At 40.4% G+C, this 21267-nt stretch overlaps 1 protein-coding gene across 7 annotated transcripts in view; it reads left to right on the top strand.

Annotated features, from left to right (window-relative positions):
• TPD52 (tumor protein D52) overlaps nucleotides 1-21267 on the top strand; it is a 155743-nt gene that overhangs the window by 44832 nt on the left and 89644 nt on the right. For 6 of the 7 annotated variants that reach the window (XM_068983277.1, XM_068983276.1, XM_068983278.1 and 3 more), the window contains one exon: nucleotides 217-2971. The exons of the other annotated variant lie outside the window; for it this stretch is intronic. In XM_068983277.1, coding sequence (XP_068839378.1) covers nucleotides 217-336 — 120 coding nt within the window. In that variant the 3' untranslated portion in view covers nucleotides 337-2971. Of the gene's footprint in view, nucleotides 1-216; nucleotides 2972-21267 lie in introns of those variants that run through there. 7 annotated transcript variants of the gene reach the window in all.

Genomic DNA, 21267 nt, shown 5'->3' with positions numbered 1-21267 from the left:
TACCAATTTGAATATTTTCAGCATGGAAACTGCCTAAGTTTTTCTATGAAACTGCATGGAACATGGCAACAGTACTAAATTCTGTACAAATATAATAATCACTGAACTCTTGGGCTCCTGGTTTATTTTTTCTTCTAAGTAAGATTTGAGTTACTTTATGCAGAATCAGCAAAGTTTGTGTTTCATAACGTCTCTTCCTTTTTGAACTTTTCAAAGTCTAAAGTCGGGGGAAACAAGCCTGCTGGTGGTGATTTCGGAGAAGTCTTGAATTCAACTGCAAGCGCTAGTGCCACCACCACGGAGCCTCTTCCAGAGCAGACACAGGAGAGCCTGTGAGCCCCCCACCTTTGTTCTGCTACTCACTGCCAGATGCTGCAAGCGAGATCCAAGCACATCTTGTCAACATTCATTGCCATGAACTTCCACCAGATGTGCTTTTGTTGAGCTTTACATATTCCTTTGACCAAATAGCTTGTGGGTTGAACAATGTAAAAGTATCTTCACTTCTATTCCTGGGAAACACTCTTTAATGTGCATTTCAGCCCCTTTATTTAGGAAATATCACAATGAAAACACATCTAGTACCTGGGGATCCTCACTGGAATGATACGAGACGCTGTGGGTTATCATAATTGCTTACACAGTTGCTCTGGGTATGGGCTACCAGTTTGATCTTTTTCTTTGATACAGGTTTCTGTTTTTCCTCTTTGAATCTCTGTATATTTGATTCCTAGATTAGACTGTTCTTTAAAATGCTCTGCATCCTGCTTATTAAAAAATTTTGGCGAAATGTTCTTTACCTCCGAGGGAAGAACTACCAGCTACACAAAATACTTTTGAATATTGTTTGGGGATAAAGTATCTTATATCTTGGGTATCTAAAGACACCAGACTAAATAAATCTGCTCTATATTCAGTTTCTTATAGTTTTGTAAGTGACATTATGTACAGTAATTTCAAATCCTAGGTGAACTGAGAGTGGAGCCCTCTGTTTATCACCATCTGTGACAGTAACCATTTCAGTGTCATGGTTATTATGCCACTTATAGCTACTTATTTTTCACCAGATTAAAATTTTAGTTTTGGAGGAAATTATAAGGTAACATTCTAAATCAAGCATGTTGTATTATCAATAGGTTGAAATTTGAACATTGTCCTCAAACATTCAGTTCCAAAGCCTGAAAGTTTTTTTAGATCTAGGAGGCTGAAAAGTGCTAAAATCATTCGCATTAGGGGAAACACTGTCTTAATTCATTTAGCAGCATTTAAAATAAGCACACCAAGTTATATGACTAATATAACTTGAAAAAATTTTTATACTAAGGGGTTGGTAATAACTCCTGAGGATTTCATGCATTAATAAAAATCAACTCATCATTTTCTACTTACTTGTTTTCAGTTGGTTAGAAATTACAAAATGATACTGTAGGCATTGCCCCCTGTTTTGAAAACAGAGTGTCAGGGCTGAATGAACCAAAGCCTCTGGAAGTATCTGCATGGAGGCCAAGGTACTCTCATTAACTCTAGTAGTTACTTACCCATCACCACTACCTTTTCCTTATGCTGTGTATGGTTATGGCCTACAACGTTGTATTTGTTATTTATCAAGTTGTGATTGTTTTATTGTTGTTTATGCCAAATGTTAATTGCCAAGTTTGGAGTGACCTAAAGCATTTTTTAAAAGCATGACTAGATTTACTTGGGGATAAATTATCTTATGAAAACCAAATCTGAAAAGCTACAAGTGTTGATTGTTATGAAGTAACATGCTGCCCTTTTTGATTGCTGGAGCTTTTGTGAGCACTTCAGATGCAATTGAAACTATGCTCTATTACATGTGAAAAGCTTAATAAATTCTGTGTATCAGTAGCACAGGTCTCAATATTTATTATGAGACCAATGGTCTGGAAACAGCTTGTTGTATTACATAATCAACTGATACCCAGGCTTTTAAAAAAAAGCAATTTTTTACCATCTGCTTTATATCATTGCTTCATGGTATCATACTACCATAAATTATTTACTTGAACAGGCTTTAAGACAAAGGTTGTTGAAGCATTGTCCCAGAGGAATCCATGTGTATACATTTGTCTTTTTAAAGAGTTACTATGGGTACTCAATAAGGGTGGTACGTAATTTTTTCAACCAGTTAGTCTTTCAGTTGCTTTTATCACATCTTTCATCACACTGATTCTTGGATGTCCTGCCCTGTTCCTGTCTTTTTAATAAGGCAAAAATGGAGAAGATAGCGGTTTCTTTAAACAAAATATCCTCAAATCTCTTTATTTTATGGGAGAAATGATAGAGATAGGGTTGGAAGGTGGGATGGGTGTACGTCGGTACTGGTGATGGTCATAAAAGAAGAAAATAGAGAAACACTTTTATAGACATCTACCTAAACTTAATTTAGAAATGATTTAATCTATGGCAAAGCACTCTGCCTCTAAAGAAGCAACAAAAAAGTAGAGGGAGGACAAATGTAGAAAAATACACATCAACCTAGAAATCTTATTCCAAGTAGTCTCCGTGGAAGATCCAATATTACAGATTAACAGATACTTAGGCAATTTAGAACACAGTAATTACTAAGAACACCAGAGAGGCATCCTGGTTATTCTACTGTGTTTCCTGTTTGACACTAGAAGAACATAGCAACAAGAGTGAGAGAGAGCTCAGATGCTTAAGGATTCAAGAAGTGTGACGGAAGAAAACAATTCCTAAAATTATCCCCTTCTTACAAAGGAATGTCCTTAATTTATGGAGCTTGTGGGAAATAAAGCAAGAATGCTTACACCTATGAAGCCAAAGTAATCCAAGGAAGAGAGTAGAAACCAATGGATTATTTTAGTAGTAATTCAAACTACTGAAATAGAGGGGGAAAAAAGTGTTGAATTTGGACTATTTCTGGATCTGTTAATGAAATACTACTGTTTATTTTTTTTTTTCTGTATAGTATTTGAAAACAATAAAAATTCTATAATTTGGGCATGAGTTCTTTTGTATGTATTACCTATCTGCTGAGGAAAGGGGTAAATCCATTAATTACACAACTTCTCTCCAGACCTGTCATATCCTGGGTATAGAAAGAATCAGGAGTAGCTGTATGGAATCAACTTATCAAACAAAAAATCTACATGCTGACTACACAAAGACATTTGTAAGTGACTTTTTGCTCAGTTTGTGCCAGAGATGCTGCATAAGGCCCTATGTAAGGATTGCATGTTTCTTTATATTAAGACCCAGATGACAAAACAGATTTTTACCCATAATGGAGAGACACTGGGCCATTAATTAGTGAATTGTCCCATTGTAATTGGATTAATTATAGAGACTATTTAGTTTTCAGTTACTAAGAAAGCATTATCACTTTTAAGTAAACCTACAAACCATAGATTTCAGTTTCCATGTTCTGATTCTAAAATAAAAATGAACCAAAATTAAAAGGAGCCAAAAGAACTCACACGCCTATCACCTGCCAGGACTTCATACTTAAATGCTGCTTGGCCACTTTCACTGTTAACACTTTCCATCCCAACATGCTTGAAAGTTTTCCCCTTGGTTTCTGGAATTAATTATTTTCTCATTTTCCTGTTTGACTATTCTCTGGCATTCTCTTCTTCCAAATCCTTAAATGTTATGGCCCATCTCTGGTCATCTTCTACACAATCTCCTTAATGATAGCATTCATCTGTATGGTTGAAAGGACTTATCTTTACAGTTATACTCATCTGTATTTCCAGTGTACCACTAGCCCTTTTTTCCAGATTTCTTGGATGTTTGAAAAGCATAAACTTCTAAATCACCTTCTGATCACTTTCATCTAGCCACTAGCGGCCACTATTTGAGCTTTCAGTAGGTGATGGGCATTTCACACCGACTTCAATTCCTCACTCAAGGCTATCGTGCTGTCATGATTTTATAGATGAGATTACAGCTAGCAGACAAAGAGCCAGAACTTGAATTATATTTTATTCACTTGCCATCTGCCATTACTATTTTTACAAAGCATAATAACAATTTGCAAGCTACATGGGAAAAAGGCAGCTTTTATTTTTAATAAATCAAGAAGGAAGGTGTGGTTCAAGGAATTGGAGCAGGATCAGAAGGGGCCATGATGTCAAAATACTGCCATTAGGGTCGATGTTACTATTGGCACTAATATAGGGAAGGACAGTATCATATCTGATGCTTCCGTTGCTCTATCAAAGGCAGAGAACTAGGCATGGTTGAAGTTAGTTGATACAGACTTATCCATTAAAAACATCAGAATATGTCCCCAAATGCATTATCAAAACAAACGAATGTATCATCTGGCTAAGGTAGGACATGAATATAATACAGCCATTGATTTTTTGAGCTGGGATATTAGCGATCCCATTTGCTCTGTAGATGCTGATTAAGTTTACAGAGCACTTCCTTAAACTTAAGATAGAGACTAATAACTTGGTTGTATGTGAGGAAACCAAATCAGCAACAAAAAAAATTGCTCGCCTGCAATCAGGATTGGAGGTTGAATTAGAACTAAGAGCATTGGCCAAAGCTCTTCACTACACTTTTTTTTCCCCCGGAAGGGAAACAGAAGTAGCAATAGCCTTAGAAAGTAATGCAAAAATGTTTTAGGCAAGACTTCATCAAGAGGCGAGGGAAATAAACAGTTTATGGACCAAAGGAGAGAACTCACCTAGAGCAGAATTTACTTTAAGCTCTCTACTGAATTTAAGGCTTGCCATACAGGTGGCTAGTAATAATGTCATGTGGGATGCATACAATTACGCACCATTCTAAGGTTAGTTCCTTAGTATCTCTAATTTCCTTGAGGAGGTCTCTAGTCTTCCCCATTCAGTTGTTTTCCTCTATTTCTTTGCATTGATCACTGAGGAAGGCTTTCTTACCTCTCCTTGCTGTTCGTTGGAACTCTGCATTCAGATGAGTATATCTTTCCTTTTCTCCTTTGCCTTTCACTTCTCGTCTTTTCTCAGCTATTTGTAAGGCCTCCTCAGATAACCATTTTGCCTTTTTGCGTTTTTTTCTTGGGGACGATCTTGATCCCTGTCTCCTGTACAATGTCACGAACCACCATCCATAGTTCTTCAGGTACTCTTATTAGATTGAATCCCTAAACTCTATTTGTCACTTCCACTGTATAATCGTAAGAGATTTGATTCAGGTCATACCTGAAGAGCCTAGTGATTTTACCTATTTTCTTCAATTTAAGTCTGAATTTGGCAATAAGAAGTTCATAATATGAGCCACAGTCAGCTCCCAGTCTTGTTTTTGCTGACTACATAGAGCTTCTTTTTCAGCTACAAAGGACAGACTCAATCTGATTTTGGTATTGACTATCTGGTGATGTCCATGTGTAGAGTCCTCTCTTTTGTTGTTGAAAATGGTGTTTGCTATGATCAGCATGTTCTCTTGGCAGAACTCATTAGGCTTTGCCCTGCTTCATTTGGTACTCCAAGGCCAAACCTGCCTATTACTCCAGGTATTTCTTGACTTCCTACTTTTGCATTCCAGTCCCCTGTGATGAAAGTTCAGTTCAGTACAGTTGCTCAGTCGTGTCCAACTCTTTGCAACCCCATGAACCACAGCACACCAGGCCTCCCTGTCCATCACCAACTTCCAGAGCTTACCCAAACTCACGTCCATTGAGTCAATGATGCCATCCAACTATCTCATCCTCTGTTGTCCCGTTCTCCTCCCACCTTCAATCTTTCCCAGCATCAGGGTCAGTTCTTCGCATCAGGTGGCCAAAGTATTGGAGTTTCAGTTTCAACATCAGTCCTTCCAATGAACACTCAGGACTGCTCTCCTTTAGGATAGACTGGTTGGATCTCCTTGCAGTCCAAAGGACTCTCAAGAGTCTTCTCCAACACCACAGTTCAAAAGCATCAATTCTTTGGTGCTCAGCTTTCTTTATAGTCTAACTCTCACATCCATACCTTACTACTAGAAAAACCATAGCCTTGGTTAGATGGATCTTTGTTGACAAAGTAATGCCTCTGCTTTTTAATATGCTGCCAAGGTTGATCATAGCTTTTCTTCCAAGGAGTAAGTGTCTTTTTATTTCATGGCTGCAGTTACCATCTGCAGTGATTTTGGAGGCCAAAAAAATAAAGTCAGCCACCGTTTCCCCATCTATTTGCCATGAAGTAATGAGACCGGATGCCATGATCTTAGTTTTCTGAATGTTGAGCTTTAAGCCAACTTTTTCTTTCTTTTTTTTTTTAAGCCAACTTTTTCACTCTCCTCTTTCACTTTCATCAAGAGGCTCTTTAGTTCTTTACTTTCTGTCATAAGGGTGGTGTCCTCTGCATATCTGAGGTTATTGATATTTCTCCTGGCAATCTTGATTCCAGCTTGTGCTTCATCCAGCCCAGTGTTTCTCATGATGTACTCTGCATAGAAGTTAAATAAGCAGGGTGACAATATACAGCCTTGACGTACTCCTTTTCCTATTTGGAACCAGTCTGTTGTTCCATGTCCAGTTCTGACTTGCTTCCTGACCTGCATACAGATTTCTCAAGAGGCAGGTTAGGTGCTCTGGTATTCCCATCTCTCTCAGAATTTTCCACAGTTTATTGTGATCCACACAGTCAAAAGCTATGGCATAGTCAATAAAGCAGAAAGATGTTTTTCTGGAACTCTTGCTTTTTCGATGATCCAGCGGATGTTGGCAATTTGATCTCTGGTTCCTCTGCCTTTTCTAAAACCAGCTTGAACATCTGGAAGTTCACAGTTCATGTATTGTTGAAGCCTGGCTTGGAGAATTTTGAACATTAATTTACTAGCATGTGAGACGAGGGCAACTGTGTGGTAGTTTGAGCATTCTTTGGCATTGCCTATGATGAAAAGGACATCTTTTTTAGCTGTTAGTTCTAGGAGGTCTTGTAGATTTTCATAGAACCATTCAAGTTCAGCTTCTTGAGTTTGAGTAAGGTCTGGGAGATGGTGATGGACAGGGCAGCCTAGTGTGCCACAGTCCATTGGGTCATAAAGTCAGACTCGACTAAGCAACTGAACAACAAAGGTTAGTCCACTTGTGTTCTTTCTACTGTCTACACAATTGAGGAGAATATCAGAGTTTTAAAATCCAGTCAAAAGCATTATTGGGAATTCTCTGGTGGGTCCACTGGCTGGGATTCTGAGCTGTCACTGTCCAGTTCAGGGTTCAGTCCCTGGTCAGGGAAATAAGCTCCCTACAAGATGCCTGGCCTGGCCAAAAACAAAAGTCTCATAGTCAAAAGCATTATTATAGGGTCTGGGGTCATACATAAAAATTCCTCACCACAAAGTACTTGCAAATGCGATGCAACAGTGCTTGCTCAAGTAAATAATTGTGTATTATCATAAAAATGCTGGGTAGAAGGATGGACAGCTTAATTCATTAACACAACTGTGGTGTTCAGCTCAGTTTTGAAGAAGGTGGGCAAATTCTGGCAATTAACATGGCACCAGAAGGGAGAAAATCATAAGTGAGCGTGGGTCCTCTGGGTGGTGCATATCTAGGCATTAGGAACTTACTCCCTAAGAGAAGGGATTGCAGCTAGAGGTGACCCAAAACATCTCAAATTAGTATTTTTGTAACATGGCTGGGCTGACCACAGAATAGGCAAAGAAGGACACACCTGGATCCCCAAATGTTTAAGCCCTACCACGCGCTCGCTGTCAGGGATTCAACAGCACAATTCCTGCCGTCATCAGTTCAGTTCAGTCGCTCAGTCGTGTCCGACTCTTTGCGACCCCATGAATCGCAGTACGCCAGGCCTCCCTGTCCATCACCAACTCCCGGAGTTCACTTAGATTCGCGTCCATCGGGTCAGTGATGACATTCAGCCATCTCATCCTCTGTCGTTCCCCTTCTCCTCCTGCCCCCAATCCCTCCCAGCATCATTCTTTCCCAATAGAGTTCATAAATTCAGAGCACATGCTAAGCACAATTATTGTAAGTAAACTACATGGCATATTAATAAGTGTTAAGTGGCGGGGGTCCGATAGTATTTGGAGTTCCTATTCTACATAAGATAGCCAAGGAGAACCTCGCAGTTGAGCAAAGTCCTGAAGAGCGGTGGGGGTAAGAACCTTCGGACATTCTGGGGAAGGACGCGGGAGGCGGGGGCAGCAAGTGTCGCATTACCAGAATTTACAGCAGCACAAGGCCCAAGGGGTACCTGGGAGGGCTAAATCGCTGCGAGTCAGAAGGCTTTCCAGGCAAAACTTAGCGGGCCGCTGCTAGCAGGGGCTAGCTGCTAGCCATCAAAGATTTTGTCCACCAACTAGAAGCTCTCTCGACCCACACTTGGCCCCACCACCGACCAGACCACGCCCACCGCCCACGGGGCTCTGCAATGGGCGGCCCCTCGTTGCTCCGCCCCGCGACCTGCGCGCTTGCGGAGAAGCCAAAGGTCAGAGGTCGTGGATCCGTCATGGCGGCGCTGTGTCGGACCCGTGCCGTGACTGCCGAGAGTCATTTTCTGCGAGTGTTTCTCTTTTCTCGATCCTGTCGAGGAGCAGGCACTGAGAGTGGCTCCGGAAGCGAGAGTTCTGATTCCACGGAGCCTAGGCCGCGCCCAGGCGGCTTCGCAAGCGCTTTGGAACGGCTCTCGGAGCTGCAGCGGAAGGCGGAGCTCGGCCGGACAAGGGTGAGTCGCGAGAGCTAAGCCAGGCACTCGTTGGCGGGCGGGGCCGGAGTTGGGGGCGGAGCCTGGAGGCGGGGTTGGAGGCGGAGTCAGGATGGAACCGGGGGCAGGGCGGAGTTTGACGTCGTTGTTGGGCTCGGCTAAGTTGGGTGAGACCGAGAGGCGGGGCCGGGGGCGGGGCCCAGCGTAGGAAGTAAAGTCTGGGCTGGTCACTTGGAACAGTGTGCGCTCGTATTTTTCGTCGGTTTGTTGTACTTCTGTATGGTATCTACATTTTGGGCCTGCGTTGTACACACTCCTTTGCACGCGTCTTCTGAATTGAGTGCTAGAAGGGAAACCAGCAGCGAGAGCTGCCGGCGGCGCGTCTAGGGCGACTCCTGGGACTCCGAGTGGGACTCACGCTGGAAGAGGCTGGGCTCTCGGCTTCTCTTGTGCACAGTAGCTGCAGCGTGGAGCTTAGTGTCTGGTGTCCCAGGCTCTTCAGAAATATTTCTTAAGTCAGTGGATAGGTAAATGACAGAATTAGTGTCACTATGAAGTTGAGCAAGTAATTTAACCTATCAGTGCTTCACTTTTTCTGTAAATGACCTTAAAAAAAAATCCATCTGCCCCAGCCAATAATTCTGTAAAATACGATAAAATTATTAGATAGGTGAAATGGAAGAAATAGGCAGAAATACAAATTAGATTTTTTTGAGCTAGCGAGCTAGCAGACATGAAGTTGGCAGTATTAAACTGTATAAAAATAAACTCCCAATTTCTGTACTTAGCCCCTTGGGAACCAGTCCCAAACAGTTCACAGAGGGTAGTGTCCTGGGTTACAGAAAACTGCAGTGCTTGACTCTTAGTGGGCAGTCCGTGTTTGCCAGATGCATGAATGAAGGAATAGAACGCACAGTGCACATTTGAACTTTAAGACAGACTGGGCAGTCTTTGAATTGGAGATTTCTGTGTGACTGCTCACAAACAGTTGAACAAGTGAGGATAGCACAGGCTTGAGCACGTTAATAAAACGTGCTAGTCCAGAATAATCAATCAGGAGAAGGCAATGGCACCCCACTCCAATACTCTTGCCTGGGAAATCCCATGGACGGAGGAGCCTGGTGGGCTGCAGTCCATGGAGTCACTAAGAGTCGGACACGACTGAGCGACTTCACTTTCACACATTGGAGAAGGAAATGGCAACCCACTCCAGTGTTCTTGCCTGGAGAATCCCAGGGTTGGGGGAGCTTGGTGGGCTGCCGTCTGTGGGGTCGCACAGAGTCGGACATGACTGAAGTGACTTAGCAGCAGCAGTCCAGAATAATAACACAGCAAGAACAATTGCCAGAGTAATAAGAAAACCGAACATACCACGTTAGTTTTGTTTTAGTGTCGGACACGACTGAAGCGACTTAGCAGCAGCAGCAGCAGTGTTTATTGGAGGTATTCAGTATTTTTCTGACATATTTATTGATGAGGACTATGAGTAATTGATAGGCATTGGTGTAGATTTAATTTTGTGAAAAATCTTTCATTTCGCTCTTCGAAGTTTCTGGAACCATTCAGTTGCAGAGTATCCTGACATTACAAGATGAATAAAGTTTGTCTTTATTGTGTGATCAGGATTTTTGAAAAAAATTGTAAAGTATAAAAGTGATGTTGTGAAAGGAGAATATAAATAGCACTGAAGGTTACTAAGTGCATATAAAAGCCTCCTTTCTCTCATTTTCTCAAAGCTGGAAGGTGTATTTTTATAAATGCATACTACTAGAGATTTTATGTATGCATATATGAGTATAAGTTAATTATATATACAGATATACTTAAAAACATACACGTTTTTGAACTACATCATTAATGTTTAAGAATGAAAGCTCTGGATTCAGATGGTCTTGCTTTGAATTATGATTCTTCTATCATTTACTGCCTGTGTTTCCTGGAAAGTTATGTAATATCCATGTATCTTCTTTTCCTCTTTTTAACAATAGGAAACTTATCATGGGATTATTATGAGATTAAATGAATTCATTATTTAAACACTTAGTACAGGGACATGGTAATGAGCACTCCGTATATTTTCATTGCTGCTGCTGAAAATTGCTCTTCTCACTTAAGTATAACTTTGAATATTTTTCCTTATCATTATATATGTGTAGTGTATATATGTGTAGTGTAGTATGCTTACCCTTGTCCCTATCCAACAAGGGATTGGTTCCAGGATTCTCTGTGATACCCAAATCTTGGATACTCAAGTCCTTTATATAAATGGTACAGTTAGCCACATCTGCAAATACAGGAGGCTATCTGTATACCTCACTGAAAAAATATTTGTTTGGCATTCCATGGTTTGGATGTAGCATTATTTATCTAACCAGACCTTCACTAGTGAGCTTCTAGGCTGTTTTTTTTTTTCCTCCCCTTAGTACAGACAGTGCTACAGTGAGCATTTACATTTTTTCTGCATATTTATATAGGGCGGAATGCGGGAGAACCAGGTTCGATCCCTGGGTTGGGAAGATCCCCTGGAGAAGGAAATGGCAACCCACTCCAGTACTCTTGCCTGGAGAATCCCATGGAGGGAGGAGCCTGGTAGACCACAGTCCATGGGGTCGCAAATAGTCGGACACGACTGAGTGACTTCACTTTTACTTTCCCCAGTGACTGAGTGGTAAAGAATCTGCCTGCCAATACTGGAGATGGGGGTTCAGTTCATGGGTGGGAAAGATCCCCTGGAGAGGGAAATGGCAACCCACTCCATTAGTCCTACCTGGGAAATGCCATTGTCAGAGTCTGATGGGGCTGCAGTCCTTGGAATTGCGAAAGAAGTGGCTCAGTGGTAAAGAATCCACCTGCCAATGCAGAAGATGCCAGAGATGCCAGTTCAGTCCCTGGGTCGGGAAGATTCCCTAGAGTAGAAAATGGCGACTTGCTTCAGTATTCTTGCCTAGAAAATTCCATGAACAGAGGAACCTGGTGGGGTACAGTCCATGGGGTTGCAAAGAGTCAGACACAACTGAGCATGCCCTTATCCGTATATATGTGATATATACTGACTGAAAGTATGCACACGCAGTTTGAGTTTTGATAAATACAGACTGCACCATACCATTTATAGTGTGTGACAGTGCCTGTTTCCTCACCCACTTATACATGTGGGGTGTTATATGTAGATTTCCTTGGTATCAGGCAGTCAAAATACAGAAATTGAGAACTGGGTTGTTATCCCTCACTTCTGATACTAGTTTGTAATTTTTATCGAAATAATTGCATGTTCACAGTTTTTGACTTAATATTAAGTAAATTCTATGAATTTGAACTGATAAAATGCACTTATACTACCAAAATACTATGCTTATTGTTATATATATTGGGTTCTATATAAGATTTAATTTGTAACATGGTTTCTGCTTTAAAGAAAGCTTTTGGAGCATAGACATTTTGCTGTTCCCTAAACAAAGCATGATATCTTTTACCTTTGCTCTTCCCCCTAAAATTAGCTTCCCTGCCTACAAATTCCATAGTAAAAATCATCTCTTGTTTTAGGCCTTTATCATCTCACCAACCAGATGAAACTTATATTGAAAGTCCAGGGGCTTTGATTAAAATGTGCATGTGTGTGCACGCTTAGTTGCTCAGTCGTGTCTGACTCTTTGCGACCCATTGAACTGTAGTCCTCCAGGCTCCTTTGTCCATGGATTCTCCAGGCAAGAATACTGGAATGGGTTACCATGCTGTCCCCCAAGGAATCTTCCCAACCCAGGAATCGAGCCTGCATCTCCTGTGTCTCCCTGTATTGATACACACATATATATATACACACACACATATATATACACACGTATATATATATATATATATATATGAATGAATGAAAGTCAACCTTGTACCCACTGGTTAAATTCTTATCTTTAAAATGTAGACACATGTATCTATATATGCACCTCAGAAATACGAAATATTCAGTAAGAACCAAGCAAGTTATACTTAAAAGGAACTTTCCCCTGCAGGCAGGAATTTAATCAAGGACAGTTCATGTGAATTGCCTATTTCAGCGATCTCAAGGGATCTCAAGTTTCAGTGACCTGAAAGTCCATTTATTCGTCCATGCTCACTTATATATTTCTCTTTTCCTTCGTTCATTAAGATTGGCTTATTCATGTGTCTTTGTAAGGTGTTTTGTTTATTTTTTGTAGGATGGAGACCAAGTCCTTTTCATTTTTGTAACCAACATAGCACACGCTTACATATAGAGGACCTGGTAAATATTTGTTAAATATTACATTTTTAAAGTCAAATGCCTTTTTCCTTTTAAAAATATTTTAAAACCTTTAAGCCTTCTATGGCACTTAGTAGTAGTAGTAGTAGTTTAGTTGCCAAGTCATGTCCGACTCTTGCAACCCCATGGACTGCAGCCTGCAGGCAGAATCTGTCCATGGGATTCTCCAGGCAAGAATACTGGAGGCGGTTGCCATTTCCTCTAGAGAACAGAGATTTGTGGAACCTGTTAAGCCGATTGGAAGCTGTGGTGTAGTGAAAAACCCATCTTGTAGCCACCAGGTGGCAACAGTTGAGCAAAAAACGGGTTTTCTGCTTTATGAATGTTACTGTTTCTTAACAGTAGAGGGTGGCATGTTACTTTACAGCACATTGAGAAAATGGATTGCAAGAGTTTTTAAGGCCGCACAGAACATTTTATTGTTTTAGGATGGTGAGTAACTATTTTAGCTGATTTATGTAGAATACTGATGTTATAATACACTTTATAGTTTCATTTTAGCAATATATTAAATAGATTTTATGTAAATATTTTTAAATTTTTCATGAATATTTCTTATTGGTATTTTTTATTTCAAAATGTTGGAATATTCCAACCGAATATTTAAATCAGATATTTTGTCTTTTCAGAATACTGAAAAATCCAAAAATAGCTTATTTGAAGGATTGGTTTCAGTTGTCTTATTTTTAATATAAGTCTTCTAAATTCGTATACTGGCAGTACTCATATAGCTTTATTTACCCCTTTGTTTTCTCACTAGTTTTATATTGACAACTTAAAAAATCACATCAATGTTTTAAAAACTAATATGTAAAAGAATGATGCAAAACATTTCTGGTTTTAACCATAGTATTCCCTGATTTTTACATTATAGAATTCTAGGAGAATTATCTCCAAGTTAGTAATAAAAGCCTTCTGAAATATTTAGTTTCATGGTAGAGTATAACATTTTCAAAGCAGGTTTAGAGGAAATGACCAGTTAATATAATAACAATGAAAGAGTGTATTGAGGTAGATGTAAATCTCTAAGGAAAGTAGGTTTTTATCAATAGCTGTAATATACATATTGATATAAATAGTACTATACATTGCCTAAAAGAAAAGATGAATATATTCTGTATGGATTCTGCTTCTTGGGTGGTAATATGCTCTGATCATATACAATCAGACTCTTGTGATTTCAGCATTAGCTTTCACTTATTATGTCTCTTTCCTAACTCTTATTTTTACTTAGACATCTCACTTTCTTCTTTTAATATGTTTGGATTTTCCTTTGTTTTTACTTTTAAATGTTTTATTAAGATTTTTCTTGTGATTAATTTTTCTAGTGTGATTATGATGCTTAAGTTTGTTTTTATCTGTTGGCATTAAATAACAGGAAATAAAGAAAGGAATAACATTTGAGTGGAGCCTGGTTTGTAGGGATTTAGGAATAAAATTAAACAGTGATTATCCCATTTGTCTTTTCCCCCTCTTTGTAAAACTTGGGGCACTCTGCTGTTGTCAGCTGGCAAATATGGAATGATAGACTCCCAGTCCAGGAGTCAGTGACTCAAGTCCTCTGGCCTCTGACCAGCTACTCAGGTTGAGATGGTCAGACCCTCCCAAAGGAGATAAAGGCACACTGGAGCAGAGGATGTTTATCCCAGAGAAATGAGAACTTATGTTCATATAAAAACTTACACAGAAGTGGCCATAGGAGCTTTATTTATTTATTATAGCCAAAAACTGGAAACAGCCCAGATGTCCTTCAACTGGTCAGTGGTTAAGCATAATGTGGCACATCTGTCTTGTGGAATATGACAGTAAAAGAGGAACCAGTGATCGATACATACAGCACCTTGAATGGCTCTCAAGTGAGTTATGCTTTGTGAAAAATGCCAATCCCAAAGAGTTACATACTTTGTGATTCTGTTTACATGACATTATTGAAATAGTGTAATTACTGAGATGGGGAACAAATATATAGTTGCTAAGAGTTAGGATAGGGCAGAAGGGAGATAAGGAGTGGAAGGACAGCACAAGGGATCGTTGTGGTGACGGAACGTCCAGTGACTTGACTGTGGTGGTGTATACATGAACCTTCACATATGATAAAAGTGTACAGAACTAAATATACACACAAATGATTACATCTGAAACTGGTGAAATCTGAATACTACTGATGGATTACATCAATGTCACTTTCCTGGTTGTAATATTATACTGTGATTTACAAGATGTTACCATTGGGAGAACTGATAAACATTGCAGGAGCTCTCCATGTATTATTTCTTGTAATTGCATGTGAATTTACAATGGTCTCAAAATAGAAAATTTAATTTAAAGAGAAGTTTCATTTCACTAGTCTGCCAGATCCAGCACTAGTCAGCTCAGTGAAGTCCATAAGCGTGACCCCATTATCCCACATAATTAATGATTTTTTTTGGTTAGAAACAATGCTATTTGGAATACCATGACAATGAACATGAGAATCTGTAAGTTCATGAATGGTGGTTTTGGTAGAAGCTTTGTGGGCAGGGAAGGCAAATCCATATTCAGAATAAACGTCCATTCCAGTGGTAAATATATCACTGTCCTTTCCATTTCAAATAGTCCTATGTCACCAATTTGCCACCAGGTGGCTGGCTGATGCTCCCAGGGAATCATACTGTCTCGGAAGCTTAGTATTGGTTTCTGCCATGGTAGATTGGTCATTTAGCAGTGACTGTAGCCAGATCACTACTCACAGGGTGAGTGGAAGTCAGTATTCCTGAATCTATGTATAAGTTCCATACCACAGAAATTCAGGGGCCTAGCAGCTGGTAAAATTTCTAGTTGGCCAGTGGTCTGGGCCATGTTGAGATACTCTTCCTACCCCCAAGACAGAAGCATATCCCTGCTATCTTGGCAAGTTTGTTCTTGAGCCCACTGGGCAGGTGGGCAAGAGTGTCAGGGAGAGAGGTTGACTGACTCCATATGACTAGCTGTCTTGTCCCTTGATTATTAAGATTCTTCTCTGCTGAAGAAGTTATTCACGTGTGACTCATTTATTTTTTCACTCTGTGCCTGTTTGAGAGAGATCTGTCTTCCTATCTCTTTTGCAGACCTTCTTGTCACATATTTCCCAATCCTGTTTCTGCTAAATCTCTGACCATCCAGCACAATCATTAGTCACTTGACACAAATCATTTTTGGTCCTCACTTTAGGCCATCTGTCTGTGCAGAGAGAGAATCACTCCAGTGCCCTGCTCAGAGCCCTCTACTGCTGTCATTTAGGGCTACTCTAGTTCTGCATACGCTACTCATAGAGACCTCAGAATACTCATTGTCCATCTCTGTACTGCAAGCATCACGTCTGCCAGGTTATAAAACTCAAGTAGTGGAAGAGCTTACCTGATGACCTACACCTTTTGCAGAGTCTTATCTTGTTCTGGGCCCCACTCAAAACTGGCAGCTTTTTGGGTTACTTGTTAAAAGAATTGAAGAAACATGTCCATATGAAGTATTTGTTGCCTGCAAAAATCAGAGAGACCCATTAAGCACTGAGCTTCTTTGTGGTAAGAAAGGATATCTCGACATAGCCCAGACCTCTGGCCCCCAAGGCCCGGCATTTTTGTGAGATTCATTTCCCACCGTCTGGCATAGAGGTGTCTTACCATGAGTCGAGAGTAGTTGGAGTTTCCTGCTTCCAGGTCAAGTCAGCATGTGTAATGAAGCAGCATACTATCTTGTGGAATGGAGTGGGCTTCAGAGTCTATGTAAACTAGACTGTGGCATAGAGCTAGAGAGTTAATGTAACCTGGAGGTATATCATCTTTACTAACAGGTCTAGAAAAAGAAAGCATTTGTTAGATAATTATTGCATGCCAGGTGCTGAGGGATATTTTAATTGACTCCAGCCATGAAATCACATCTGGAACAACAGCTGCAATTGGAGTTAACCCTTGATTAAGTTTATGACAATAAATTGTCCTTCCGGAAGACCTGTCTGTTTTCTGCAGGGCCTGGTAGGCAAGTTGAATGCGCATGTGGTAGGAGTCACCACCCTGCATCTTCCAGGTCCTTGACGGAGGTGCTGGCTGCTGCAGTGCCCTAGGGAGGTGGTATTTTGCCTTTGACTTACTTTGGTAGGTAGTGAAAGTTCTCACTTGGCCGTTCCTACTCTAATAGCCTTCACTCCACAGATCAAGGAACCAGTGTGGAGATCCTGCCAGTGGCTGACTATACATGTTCCAGTTGCGCATTCTAGGGAGAATAACCATAGAGCACGTTCATGAGACAGATCTGAGCTAAAACTCCATTTATCACGCAATCTCCATAAGCCCTTGTTCTGACTGGCACTGAATTTGTTCTTGAAGAGTTAGTGTCAGTTCAGATTATCTCTGAAAAGTCTGCTAATTTCTCTTCCCTCAGTTCTGGTAAATAGCCACAGACCCCTTTGGGAAAGCTGGAAGGAAGATTGGTGGTCCAGATTTCGGGTTTGGTAACAGCATCCTTCTGGAAGGGGACGTGACCTCCTCTGCATTCAGAAAGCTTGTTGTCTGGGAATTGGTTCAAGGATTGGTTGAGGGGCTGTGAGTTTCATATGTGGTGATTCAGTTTGTTCTCTAGAATTAGAGTTTTCCCATCTATTTTATTTCTAAGGACACCATAACCAACCAGCCAGTACCAGAAAACTCTACAGGTTGTTAGGCTCTCCAGCATTATGATAACCATACCCATCATGTTGTTGGCTAAGAAGTGCTGACCTGACTCCTGCCACTAAAGGATCCCATTATTTCCCGTTGAGTTCAGGGTGTCAGTCTGGCCTACAGAGAGCAGCTACCACACAGCTCTCAGAAATGCTGGTACTCCCCTCTCAAAGGTGTTTCTTTTAGTCTTGGTAAAGTACATATCTTATAGATCCTCCTGGGGCCATAATAAGAGGTGGTGAACAGATCATAAATAATAAATCCATCCTAACATTATATTCTCTTCTAGCCTTTGAGTACTTTTCTCAATGGTATACTAAGGAAGTTCTGGTATTTCAACTTCATCTAGTGTAGTCTTTCATTGGGTCTAGGTTTCATTAAGTCCACCAAGCAAGCTATTAAAAGCCTCTCCCAGCCACTTAAGCTAATATATTATATCTGAATCTCTGCCTGTGCATGAGTGCTAAGTTGCTTCAGTTGTGTCCAACTCTTTTCAACCCCTTGAACTGTAGCCTGTCAGGTTCCTCTGTCTGTGGGGTTCTCTAGGCAAGAGTACTGGAGTGGGTTGCCATGCCCTCCTCCAGGGGATCTTTCCAACCGAGGGATCGAACCTGGGTCTCCTGCATTGCAGGCAGATTCTTTTAACATCTGAGCCACCCAGGAAGGCCCAGTGATGACTGGGTCTATAATGAATTAATTTTTTTTTAAGCTACATTTTAGGGGGTGATGGTCCTACCAGAGGCATATTTTGAGAGCTTTACATGTGGCTATTTATTTATTTAATCCTCATAACAGCCCTGTGAAATAGGCATAATTATTAACCCCCTTTTATATATGAGTAAACAGTAGCACAGAGAGTCTAAGTGCATTGCCCCAACCATAGAGCAGGTGAGTGGACCATCAGGACTTGAGCCACACAGTCCAACCTCAGAGCCTTGAGGAGCCTGTGCTCCTACTCCAGGCCTTACCAACTGCTCATACCTTGCCAGACAGCTGTCATTTTGATTCTTTTCTTTCCTGATGGACTGAGTTAGCTATTGCTGCATAATCAGTCCTCCAGACTTGTTTCTCTAGACCATTTGTTTAATTATTATGTTTTTTAGAGAAGAGAAAAAATATATTGTATTTATTTTTCCAGGACAATAAACATCTTATTTTTATTTCTAGGTGTGGTACACTTGGCCTTTCTGTCAAATGTTCTGTGCTGGACAGAAAATTGCCTTCTGTGACTATATTCTTTTAATTATTCCACTTGTTTTCAGCCTCGCTTCTCATTCCAGCTTTCTATAGTTCCTGGCATGATGGAGTCCTGTGCCTTTATGGAATTCTTCAGAATAAATTGACTTATTTTCATAGCTTCTTCCTTCTGCGTATTTTTAGCTGCAGTTTCCTTCACTCTCCTTCACTAGTTATCATCCTTCTGCATACTTTGGTCCACTAGAAAGTTGTTTAAATTTCTTGCATACTTTTTGTCTCCATTCTGTTCTCTTTAATATTGGCAGTTTGTAATTTTTTTTGTTCGTTCTTTTACCATCATTGGGCTTCCCTGGGAGCTCAGCTGATGAAGAATCTGCCTGCAATGCAGGAGACCCTGGTTCAATTCCTGGGTTGAGAAGATCCGCTAGAGACGGGATAGCTCAATTATTCTTGAGCTTCCCTGGGTGCTCAGCAGGTGAAGAATGTGCCTGCAGTGCAGGAGACCCGGGTTTCATCCCTGGGTTGGGAAGATCCCCTGGAGAAGAGAACGGCTACCCACTCCAGTATTCTGGCCTGGAGAAGCCTTGGGGTCGCAAAGAGTCAGACACAACTGAGCGACTTTCACTTTCTTTCTTTACCATCACTGAATGGAATTTCAGAGGGAGGGAGAGAAAATGCTAAGGATCCACTGTGCCATCTTGAACCACCACTTCATTAATTTTACTAAAAGAACTTTGTTATGAGCATAGCATTTATTGGTTAGGTTGAAGAAACTGAAGTTGTTGTAGCACAGTTAGTAGAAGAAAGTCATTTTTAAATTACCTGTCAGAGAAGACACATGTAAAGATGTTTTTCTTGTTAACTAATAGGAAGTAAAGTACATATACCATTTCATTATTTTTGTTACTGTTTGTGTTAAAAGAGGGAGCTGGGTAGGATTTGTCTTCCCCTTTCAACAGTTTATTACTTTATAAAACCATTTTAATATTGTAGAATATTTAAGAATTCCTACTCCTAAACTTGATAGGTATCCAACCTTTTCATTAACAAGTGAGAAGACAGATCCAGAGAGGTTAAGTGACAGTCAAGATTTTTAGCTATTTAGTGGCTGAGTTACTCATAGAGCCCAGGTTTCCTGAATATTTGTTATTCTGCTTTACTGTTTGCTTCCTTTTAAGATTTTTAGTCATGTTTCTACTTTCCATCTTTTGAAGCAACCTGTATTTAAAATCACTTTTCAGCCTGTCACATGGCTGTGAGTAGCAAATACGGTATTCATGTGTGAAATGAGATGCCTGCACTCATTGCTATCTCGTGCTTCCTCTGATTCCAAGCTGTATATTAAATATCTTCATATGCATGATAGTTTTATACATATTAATTTATGCATATGCTTTATAGGCTTCCCAGGTGGCTCAGTGGTAAAGGATCCCCCTGCCATTGCAAGAGACACAGGAGATGAGGGTTCGATCCTTAGGTCGAAAAGATCCCCTGGAGAAGAAAATGGCAACCCACTGCAGTAGTCTTGCCTGGAAAACTCCATGGACAGAGGAGCCTGGTGGGCTACAGTCTTTTGGGTCACAAAGAATTGGACATGGCTTAATGACCACTCATCAATGCACATATGCTTTATATATTAAAGTAATACCTCCATCCCCAAAAAATAGATGAAGAAAAAGAAAGAAGTGGGTTGCCATTTCCTTTTCCAGGGGATCTTCCCTACCCAGAGATTGAACCTATGTCTCCTGCAGTGGCAGGCGAATTCTCTAATGAGCCTCTGGGAAGCCCAAAGATGAGTGCTGCTGCTAAGTTGCTTCAGTTGTGTCCAACTCTGTATGACCCCATAGATGGCAGCCCACCAGGCTCCCCTGTCCCGGGGGATTCTCCAGGCAAGAACACTGGAGTGGGTTGCCATTTCCTTCTCCAATGCATGAAAGTGAAAAGTGAAAGTGAAGTTGCTCAGTCGTGTCCGACTCTTAGCGACCCCATGGACTGCAGCCTACCAGGCTCCTCCATCCATGGGATTTTCCGGGCAAGAGTACAGGAGTGGGGTGCCATTGCCTTCTCTGCCAAAGATGAGTAGAAGGCACACAAATCTGTACTCATGGATTTCTGGAAAAGCATGTGTTTGAAAAATTTTTTGTAAGTTAAAATGAAAAGAAATAATCACCCTGTATTATATATGCAACCCTACTTCAAATAAATTCAGTATGTAAAACAACTTCTAGAAATGAGTAACACAAAACAGTTAAACTATCTTTCCTTTAAAATTTTATTTTAGGAAAAGAAAATTATAGCATTAAAATGTTAAAATTAAAGTCAGGTCATTTAAAAATATTATGTAACAAGAACTGCTAATTCAGACTACTAATTATACGACCCATAATCATTTTTATCTTAATGTTTATTTAAATTTGTATTGAAACTCTAGTCACTTTCATTAACCTGTATTCAAAGGTATTTTTTTTTGCAGATAGTCATATAGGAATGAGGACTTCCC

The sequence above is a fragment of the Capricornis sumatraensis genome, chromosome 11 (genome assembly GCF_032405125.1).
Source record: "Capricornis sumatraensis isolate serow.1 chromosome 11, serow.2, whole genome shotgun sequence".
Taxonomy (NCBI): Eukaryota; Metazoa; Chordata; class Mammalia; order Artiodactyla; family Bovidae; genus Capricornis; species Capricornis sumatraensis.
The sequence above is the reverse complement of the archived record's forward strand: the minus strand, read 5'-3'. Positions and strand labels throughout refer to the sequence as shown.